Genomic DNA, 10,962 nt, shown 5'->3' with positions numbered 1-10,962 from the left:
TGGCTTTGAGAAATGCATTTGCAGGTACAGAGATGCTTGGTAAAACTTCATTCTGTTGTGAAATCCCTTTATGAATGCACAAACACTTTGCCCTCCTATAAGAATGTGAAAGAACAATCTACTCCAAGTACCAGCAGTGCTGGAATCAATATAATTTCTCTGATGCTCAAAGGCAGGCTCCTTGAGGACTATGTTTTGTTTCTAAGTCAGGTGAATTGGCTTCTCTCTGACCTGACCTGCAGCTCTAAGGCAGATTCCTTCACCTTTTCCACTTCCACACAGTCACATCCATGTCACTAAGAAATAATAAAACTATGAGTGACATAGTAATAAACCTATAGGGGTATTTTCTGAAAAAGGGACAAACTTACAAGCAAGAAATCCAGATACACTAGAAGAGTTAGATTCTGTTCTTCTTGTGGTTGTCTGATTCTATTTTCCCCAAGGAAAGGTTTGATTTTTATGGGGGATGCAGGTGGGCGCGGGGGGAACACATAGCGTGTTACAGAACCATCATGGCTCGGGAACACGGAGTTGCCAAAAGAATCTCTTCTCCATGTAGGATTTGTCTTCCTGGGCTTCTGCTGATGAACTGGACACCTCAGAATCTGTGAGTCCTACGTCAGGAAGAAGCAGCCCAAACAGACAGAGAACGGTAACTTTCCACCAGTGTTTTTCAGTTGGCCCATGGGAGGGAACCCTGGGGAGTTCGTACCCACCAGGGTCCACAGGCTCTTCCCCCGGACAAAGCAGGGACCCCCATCCAGGAGAGGTTGTCACACCCTGACTCACTGAAGCGCTGTTTCCTTAGCCCTGCCATGTGCCCTCCCCGCCAGCACTCAGAAACGGAAAAGAGAGGTTCTGTTTTCAAAAGAATCAACATGTGGTGGGGACGCAGGGAGACAAGTTACTTTGCTCCAGGGGCCATCTCTAGAATGGTGTTCCCTTGTCCCTTTTGGTGGCTCCTCCCTTCAAACCACCAGCACCACGGTCCACCTAACAAAACAGGCTCCACTTAAAACGGTGCCTCAGCCAGAGGTGGACAGAACTGTGAGCATCTCATGAGGCCATTTATAAGGTGAGTGGAGGTTCTCAAGCCAAGAAGCTCCTGAGTGGCCCTGAAGGTTTTCCGTGACCGTGCTGTCCCCCGCAAATGGCAACAACTTAAGGAGACTCACCCACAGGCCTGCCGGGGGGGTCCATCTTACCAGCACACAAGACAAATTTGGCCCCTGCTACACTCTATACCTTAATTTCTCTGTGTAATTAGAAGCTTGTTTTTTGTTTTGTTTTTTTTTGTCCAGCTTTATGATTATATTCATTTTTATTATCATTCTGTTTTCCTTAGTTTTTAGAAGTACTGATTTCATTTGTATTTTGTGTGTGTGTGATAAACACTTAAGTTCTATGCTGATAAATGTTATGACCTTTTTTAGGATTTTTTTTTTACTACATTCACTAGTTTCCTATAGATCCTAGTTTAAGAATGTGAAGGAATACTGGCTTTTTGAGTCAAATTTTAGCCTTTAATTAACTTGAGCATTTAATGTTTTGGGTCTTCGTGACTCTACAAAGAACAATTTCATATTATCATTGTTAATTTATATTTATCAAAAATTTTAGTATTGTTTCAGTGTTCCAGAAGATGAAAAAAATACGATGTGGCATGGTATATTATTGAACTTTATTTCTATCGTGAGTAAATATCCAGAGATTCTTGGCTAATATGGAGTCACTTGTGTTTCTACCGTGAAAAGTGGGGGGAAATCCACCCACTGGAGTGTGGACTCCTGAACCACAACTTATGTGTCTTCAATGACTAGTAACATGGCTGTCAATTTATTTTACTTCTTCTACCAAAGAAAAGCCAGTTTCCTTAATTCACGGGTACTGATCAACTCGTTTGATTTGTTTTTCCTTTGCCGCACTTTTTAGTTTAATTTTCATCAGTAGCTTGTCTTTATTTGCCTGGACTGAACATTCTTCTTTCTTTACCCCTGTTCATTGCAAACAGCCACGAGGCAAATGTAGTCTCTCACAGCCTGGACCCTCTGTCAACAGTCCACATAGCAGGTACCTTATTCTCCTGGTTTCCACACTGCTCTAGAACTCCAAGAGGATGATGAAAATGGTCCATGATTGCGGTAGGCCTATCTTGGGTCTGCCTCGGGGTAGTTGAGAAATTACTCATTTCGTGCTCACCGTTTCCTAATAAATTGGAAGAGACTCTTTGAAGTGGAAAGTACAAGTAAATCTCAGAGCTTAAAATATTTGGACCCCTCCAAACTTTTGTTTAATGGTACATAGACCATTTGGTACTTAGGATCAAACGCTATTCTGTGTGCACACAGGATTCAATACAACTGATGGCATAGTCGCTATTTGAGTCATGGCAGACTTTTATCATCCTCTTTACTTCTAGATTTTACAATAAGACAGGTAATCAATCAGTGAATTATTTTACCATTCCCAGAACCCACAAATCTGAATAAAATATACTAACATCCCCAGCTTTTTATTTTATTTTCATGTTTTATCCAGATCGTGGGTTTGGGATTCTCAAAATGGCAAGTCCTAATTTGGTATTATTTAAAATTGATAAGCACCTTCACTCTTCTGCTTGCCCTGAAATTCCTCTTCAGCCAGCACACTCAGTCAGTCACCTTCCTAACACCTGACAAGCTCTTTCACTGTGGAATGAGAGCGGCCAGTGCCCCTCCCTGGCACATCCAGAGAGCCTCCTCGCCACTGCCACTCTGTGCTGCTCGCCTGGCTTCCGACGGTCCCTCGTTTCTGTAGTTAGCGGTGCTTCGCCTTCATTGTTGGTGTGCTGTCTGTGCTTCCCTGCCCCTCCACTAATCAGATCCTGTGTCCCCCAGACAACTCTCTAAAAATGAACAGACTGTCCTTGGAGCCGATTTTTCATACCAATCCCAAGTAGCTCACTGTTGAAGCAGTCTGCCCCTCCCAGAGCTTATCACCACAGAATTGGAATCTAGTTCCGGGAAGGAGGGTGGGGGCGAGGAAGTATAGAACCAACTATAAACTGCCCCTGAGTAATAGACTTTTCCAGCTATGGGCTAAAGGGACTGGCTGTTTCCTTTGGTCATTCCCAATCAGCTGAAGTAATGTAGAATGTATTTTGATGTACTTTCTGGTTTTAAACATCCCGTTAGTATGTTTTTTGTTTTTTGTTTTTTTCTTTCCCTTTGATTTGGTTTGAAGACAATTTTGTGGGGTTTTTTTTGTTTTTTGTTTTTTGTTTTTTTTGGTCCATAACAAAATATCAATAATGAAATATGAATGAAAAAAAACTCACAGGGAGTTTTGAAGATAAGATGGACTTCTACAGGTGCTCTGATGTTTTCTTGGCCCTTGTAAGAAAAAAACAATTGTACTATAGACAAATCATTGTCTCATATGGTTCATCTTCTCCCCACAAATTACCGATGTCCCATGAGCTGACATGGGGAATATCCCTACTATATTCCTTTTAGGATAACCAGAGATCAATTCTTTGGTTGGCATAAATGATGGCAATGAGAAGAGGCAAAGCTCTTATGTTATTATGTCATGCCAGTAACAAACACCCTCGACTTCCCAAATATTGCATTGATCTGCTCTCTTAACTCTTCCAGACAGCCACTCGGGTTTTCTGAGAATGTCAAAGACATTGTTTCTTAGGGCAGCAAGTGCTTCGACATGTCTCCTAACAGGGCTTTGCGGCTGGGAAAGCCACATTCTCACTCCGACATTCACAAGGCGCCTTTCAGCTCTGCTCTGCACTGTTTATTAACATCTTTCTGAGCACACAGAACAATGTTCACTTTGCTATTTAGAGGGCCTGGAATCCAAACGATCTTTGCCTGAATGGCAGACTTCATCAAACACCTTGGCAGACGGGTTGTGGTTGAACATTCTTGGGCTTCTTGGTTCCTTGGCATCTGTGTTTGGGGTGCACCCAACCCTGACAATGAGATGCAGAGTCTTCTGGGAAAGAATTAACTTCACTCACAACCCAGGCTGTCACGGTGTTCCTTCACACTGAGACTTGAGAGGAACTTGTGTTTGATCTTGCACTGGTCCAGCAAATTTGAAAGGTTATTGCAGAAACACAAACAGTTTAGAATGTTGACCCCCGTGATCTGCAATGGGAAAATATTAGACACGTATTCATTCTGAAAGAGGAAAGAAGCCGAATTCGAAGAAACTGGGTTTTAGTTGAAAGGAGGGATTTGTATATTCTTTTTGTTAAAGTCAGATATTAATAATATCAGTTGCTTGCTTACTATATATGTTTCAGTTTGATTTTATGGTCATTGTTCTAGGTCTTCTTACATAATATTCAACGCCTACATATGAATTGATGCCACTCTGTTTGGGACCTAGGCCTATGAAATCAATATAATATGGTCCCTGCCATTAAAAAACTTAGAATGTGTCAGAATCTAGAGATTCCCTAAATCAATTACAAGAAGCTCCCCAACATTCCTTAAAATTATAAACATTTGAAAAGTGTCTGTGCATACATTCATAAAACTTCATACTCTTTGAGATTAAATATATTTAAGAAGTACACTTTTCGAAGCAAAGTTTTTGATGGTCCGTCTGGTACGTTTTTTCTATCTTTGACTTAAAATTCTCTAACCTGATCATCAATAACTCTTCAAAACTGTAGATTAGTTGAAGTTGACCAATGGGAAGATTTTACTCTAATTTCCAGCAAGGCAAAGGAATAACCGTCCTGTAGTCTGGAGAGAGTGAATCAATGACTTCATTCCAAAGCTCAGACTTGTGAAATGCAGAATTTCCCGAGGCACCTTTAGTCTCTGGCACCTTCTACACAGAGAACCAAGATGGAATGAGAAGTGGCAAATGACTGGCTGAAACATTGAAAGGCAGTGGGGAGAAACAACACCTCATTTTGAAATGTGTTCACGGTAGCCAAATGTAGTTAGGCAAGGGCAGTGGGTTCTTTGCATATACAGCACAACTTCATGAGATACTATTCATGAGATACTATTCAGTTTCTCTTGAATTTGTTTTTCAAGTCTTTTTCCTCTAGACTCCACCCTGGGGATCTGTTTATTCAAAGTATCCATAGACCCTCAGCCTAAAGCAGTCTTGCCTCTAGGACAGGCCAGCCTAGGGCTGAGGACAGCAGTAGGATAAGGCTCCAATGTGTTTCTTTTATAATATTTGAGGTCCGTGTGCCCAGTGTTTCTGGAGAACTAGGCAGGCACATTGGAAAATGTATCACATCTTCGAAAGCACTGTTGCTAAATCAAGAAGAGCTCCCTGGGAGAAAAAGCTAAATCAAGCCAACCCCTTAAGGCATGAGTCAGCACACCCTTACTTTAGTAATTCAGATAATAAGAAGTAGTTGACATTTATGCTAACCATTTAACACTCACAACATCTCCATGACATGGCTATATCCTCCATTTTACAGACATGGACACTGGGGATTAGCAATATGAGATTTGGATTTGAACCCAGGCCCTGCTGAACCTGGATGGATCCTAGATCGCTAACCACTGTGCTCTTGCAAAGGGCTGTTGGTGGATGGAATGCTTTAAACAGTAGTTCCAGGGCTTGATACCACAGGCTGCCTGAGGTAGCTTAGGACCAGCCAAGATGTTCATTTCAGAATGAGAGGAAACCGAAATCCCAATCTGATTCTGGAAATTTGTCCTCTGAACCACATATCCAGCAAGCAAAGACCACTCACACAAGACTTGGCAACAAGGTCATAGATGATCTAGATATTCCCTCCTGATAAATTCCTGTCACTTTACTGCCAGGGATAGCTAACAAGTAACAAAATGAATTGCACCTTTCTTTTCATTTGTGTTTGAATGATGTATGCAAAGAATTAACCCATTTTATTTTCCTTCATTTTGTAAAATTTTTGCGGTGAGTCGTGCTCTCTGTGCACACAATTCAGGCTGCTCGCGTCTCGGTCAAACTTTGTTTCGTGTGGTGCGTTGTTCTGTTCTGCTCCCTCCACTACTATCCTGCTTTTTACACAATAATATGTATTTTGGGAAAGAGATGAAACAACTCCTGGGGCAGTTATTTACCCAGAAATTTGGATGAGTAAGAGGAGTGAGAAAAGCAATAAAATTATTATTTACTTATGAGAATAAGCCCATTTTCGTTAGGCAGAATTATCTGAAATATCTCCATTGATTAAATTCCTTGAATACATTCATACATTTAATTTTTCCTTTATAAAAACAATCTCGATTGGCATCTATTTATGTAATGAAGCCATTGGCATGCGATGAGTGACTAGTCAGTTATCTTTGTTCTTTCCCTTGTCCAGTTTCCCAAGACTTGAAACTGAGGTGATTTTAGGTCAATAGATAAATATTAAAAGTGCCCCTTTACCCTGGTATTATTAACCTGTTGTCATTAGAAGCTCTAAAACTTCGGGCATGTTGAGTCCCTGGTTACTTATCCCATGGGGCTGGCGTTTTTCTCAGTAGATAAACTGGGAGTTTCCAAGAGCAGTCAACTGCATGGCAGCTCACTGAGCACTTTGTGTTCCCTTTGTCCCTATTTCAGCCCATTACTTCTCCTTAGGTAGGCATTCTTCAATTTTAGAAGGCATGTGCTAATTAAATTTTAATAAAAAATGCTCTGATGCTGTTAAATGTGCCATGTCCTTCAACAGACTCTATAACATATGAGCCCATATTCCAAAGATGATGACTTTTCCCGTTGTCCTCAGAAGTGGACTAGCCAAGGGGTCCCCTTTATTTTGATCTTGATCTTTGGCTTAATTGCTCAAAGAAGCTAATGATTGACAAGCTATTCAGTGCTGTCAGTCAGATTGGATTATCAATTATATGCATAAATCTACCCATCACTAATATCCTTTAATGTTTCCCAAAGAAAAGAAGTCAGAGTAGTAAGGAAACATGGAGCTCTATTTCTTCTGTTACCCAGAGATAGATGGTGCGTGTTGTTTGCCAGGGCATATTGTAAGGGAAAGAGAAAGAGATTTGGAAGGAAAATTCCATCTAGGATTCTTGGGCAACTAGCTCATCTTTTTTGAGACACTTTTTTAAGACAAACCATTGAATTCATAAACTGTCAAAGCCAAAATGGTTTTGAGAGATTAATGTATGCTTCTTCTTTGTAAATGAGAAACCTGAAGGCCAGACCAGAGAGACTAGATCACTGGCCCAAGATTGTGCAGCTGTCTCAAAACAAAATGCCCTGTTGTCCATGTACCGTACTTGATGATTTGTGTAACATCATGAAGCCTTGAGATTAGGGGCATTTATTTTTGACGTGAGGAAGCCACTCACTTCCAAAGTTTTTAGTATACAAATATTGTCTTTTCTTCTACATGTGAGAAACCTGTGACATAATATGACCTGGGTAATCTTCATTCATGTCACCAAACAAACAAACAAACGTTGCAGAGAGTGTACTTGGCAGGCACTTTGGAACCAAGCGCCCGCTAGATCTTTTCCTGTAATTGCAAGATTTGAGGCAAGTCATTTACCCTCTCTATAGATTCCAAATTCTGGGAGTCAAAATCTCAAGGTTAAAATCTTAATTCTACCACTTGCAAACTGTATAACCTCGAGCTTTCTCTCAACATCAATAGTTCATAAATAGATAACTCAAGGAGTTCCTATTTTACCCTCCCTTCCATTAATAAGTATGTGACATGCTTCTTTTATGCTCTGCTGTATTTCACAAAATAGACAACTTTTCCTATTCAGCTCATTAGGAGTAATTTGTAGGTCAGCATGAGGGCAGTATCAGTTTGACCACTAGATGGAGATTGAACTCTTGTGACCTCTCAGTTGGTAGACTATTCACACTAATTACTAGAAGACATGAAATGTATAGAACATGGACCTTACAAGTTGGAAGACCATCTAGTCTAATCAGAAAGGGTTGAGGAAGACATTGGCACTTAACAGGTAAAGTGAGTTGTTGAAGGTTACACAGCCATTAGTTGTAGCCTTCAGAAAAGAAACGTAGTCCCAATTTAGGCCAGTAATTTGTTTTTTCATTACACTACAAGAACTGTGTTAGAAACACAGTGTGCGTGGTACATAGATGCTTTAGGTTTCCAGAGGACCAGTCTGTTTGTCTCCCATATTTCTTCGATGGTTTGAATAGTCCAGCTGAAAACTTAGTGTTTTCTTATGAGAAAAACATAGAGTAACCAATACAGTTTTCACACTTTCATATTTATCTAATGGCCTCACATTCAACACCCTTATGCCTAGTGATAATACTACCTATAGGGAATTTGTACAAAGTGTGGGGAAATGTGTCTCATTGGTACACCTATCCTTTCTGCTCCTGCGATATTGTGTGTATGTGGGTGTGTGTGTGTACAAAACGCCTCTTGTAAGTAACATTTCTTCATCATTTCCACTAGTAACCAAACAAAACGTTAAAAGATGCTCACAAATAGAAAACGGTGGCACCCCACCTAGAACCGACTTCTATATTCAATATTTCACAAGTTGTCTTATGAAATCTGGAATTCACGCTTAATCTCTAATGTACAATTTAGTAAATAGGAAGATAAACATAGATAGGAAAAGTTGGAACTTTGAGTAGAAGGAGCCTACAAGATGACAGTCTGTCCTCCTCATAAAAATTATGTCCATATCCCAAAGTCACAGCACTAATGAAAGATAGGATCAGCCTAGAAATTGTGTCATTCAACACCGGTGTTCTGTACACTAACCCCACTGCCTGCCTTATTCATACAGCTTCGGAACCCACTAACGTCAGGGAGGGCCAGGTGCTGATCCAGTGCAAGATGAAACCAGGATGTACTCTAAGGTCAATTAAAGTTTATGGGTCTGTGCAAAAGGACTGGGGTTGTCCTTATCCTTGCCGCATGGATTGTGGCACATCCAGGATGACTACATTGGATACTTCATATGATTCTGACAGCAACGAATTTGGCCTAATGGTATTGCTGGTAGCCTTAAACCAAAAATGTACTTCATCAAACAGTCATGTCTTAATTATCCTTGACCGACTTAATTCATGCTGGTAGAATGTGTGTAGAGCAATTATCTTTGTTGGCGAAAAATATTTTACCAAATGAAGGGGTAGAATTTGAACCCGATTGGTTACCTTTAGTTGACCGACTAAATGTTAATTTTTTAACAGAACAGTTTGTAGGCAATTCTTCATTTGGTGGTGGGGAGAGGACCTGGGCCCACTGTGGAGGGCTGGCAGCTAATCGCCAGGTCTGGTTGTGTTTGGCATGGGCCTTTAGCTTCCAGGAAGGTGAGGGAGGTAAGAGCAGCATCCTTCCAACATTCGAGATATTTGAGTTATGTCCATTGTTCTCTCAGGTCCATAAAAGGTGGCTCCGATTCCTCCCTTTCTGAGCCTCAGCCCGCTCAGTCCAGCCGAGGTTTCCTGTTCAGAGTGCTCCGAGCGGCTCTTCCCCTCCAGCTTCTCCTGCTGCTCCTCATCGGGCTTGCCTGCCTTGTACCAATGTCGGAGGAAGACTACAGCTGTGCCCTTTCCAACAATTTCGCCCGGTCATTCCACCCCATGCTCAGATACACAAATGGCCCTCCTCCCCTCTGAACCAAGCGGATGCTATCTGCAGCAGTGCTGGCAGCATAAAGGAGGATTTGGCCAAAAGCAAACCCAAAGTAGCAGAAAAGAGGACCTGCATCTTGGCGAATGCCATCAGTGTGGCAGCTTTAGCTCTCCAGATCCCGTGTGTGTGTGTGTTGTGGTTTCAGAGATGGGTGATAAACAATGACAGGAGGAGAACAAACAGAAGACAGAAGGTTTGGGAGAAATATTGTTTGAAACGCTGAGCCTCAGTACTAAAGAGATGAAGGACCTCCAATGTTCCCCAGATGAGGGAATTCTGGGCCTCTGGCCCATCCTGTGCACGCCCAGGGACTGCAGCACGCCGTCTGGGCAGAGTTCCCACGGTGCCGCCCCATCCATTCATAAATGACACTCCCAGGCGCCATGATAGTGTCAAACAATCTTCCAGCCAACCAGTGCTGAAGAGATTTTAGAACCTTGTAACATACAGTTTTTAAGAGCTATATAACAGCTTCCTTTTTACCTGGTTTTCCTTTTGGGCATGATGGTTTAACTTTTGCTTTAGAAGCATAAGCTGTAAATCTAAAAGGCACTTTTTTAATAAGTATAACAAAAAACTGGATGTAATAAATAAGATCACGGAAGGCTTTATGTGAAAAAATAAGTCGAATGTTATAGTAAAAAAAAAGATATTTATGTATGTACAGTTTGCTAAAGCCAAGTTTTGTTTGTATTGATTTCTTTGCATTTATTATAGATACTATAAAATATTTTGTCTGTGCTTTTTTTTTTCCTCCGCTAAAGAAATGACTGTTAAGTCATTTCTATTAAGTCATTTCTACCTCTATTCATCTCTGTTAAGCAGGTACTCATCAGAATGCAATCTAAATTATCTTTTTTGCTGAATGAATGAAATCAAAACATAAGCATATATTAAAGAAAGAGCGATTAGAAGTAGTGTATATTTAGAATTCTAGAGAATTCTAGAGAATTCTGGATGACTTCTCTCTTTCTCTCCCCCTTCCACAGCCAATCATATCTCCTCAATTCTCGTTTCCCAGCATCTTTCATACTCTTCTTTCTTTCCTGTTCCCTCTGCACGACTAGAAGAACATCCTGTGATCTCCTGGCCGAGACCCCTCCTCCATTTCATCCCAAGGATGCACAACAGTCATGTGAATTTTCTTAAAGCAGTCTCTTGTTCAGCTCCCTTCTTTGCTCCAAAACCTTCTATTGTTTTCCATTGTCTTCCAGAAGAAACACGACTTTAATCTATCATTCAAGTCTACATCTAATAAGAGATGATTCTTCCCCTCAGATCTTGCCAGCCAGTGGCCTTCATAGAATTGTTTGGTGCACATGGCATTTTAATCCATGATTTAATCATTGGAAGGG

At 41.0% G+C, this 10,962-nt stretch overlaps 1 protein-coding gene across 1 annotated transcript in view; it reads left to right on the top strand.

Moving 5' to 3' along the window:
- The window catches only part of LOC111741446 (nesprin-1-like), a 137,943-nt gene extending 127,603 nt beyond the window's left edge, over nucleotides 1–10,340 (top strand). Inside the window, exons 50-52 of the mRNA XM_023532163.1 lie at nucleotides 563–655; nucleotides 2,015–2,073; nucleotides 9,351–10,340. Coding sequence (XP_023387931.1) covers nucleotides 563–655; nucleotides 2,015–2,073; nucleotides 9,351–9,591 — 393 coding nt within the window. The 3' untranslated portion in view covers nucleotides 9,592–10,340. The remainder of the gene's footprint in view (nucleotides 1–562; nucleotides 656–2,014; nucleotides 2,074–9,350) is intronic.
- Nucleotides 10,341–10,962: the final 622 nt, after the last annotated feature.

Source organism: Pteropus vampyrus, unplaced genomic scaffold (assembly GCF_000151845.1).
Source record: "Pteropus vampyrus isolate Shadow unplaced genomic scaffold, Pvam_2.0 Scaffold78, whole genome shotgun sequence".
Taxonomy (NCBI): Eukaryota; Metazoa; Chordata; class Mammalia; order Chiroptera; family Pteropodidae; genus Pteropus; species Pteropus vampyrus.
The sequence above is the reverse complement of the archived record's forward strand: the minus strand, read 5'-3'. Positions and strand labels throughout refer to the sequence as shown.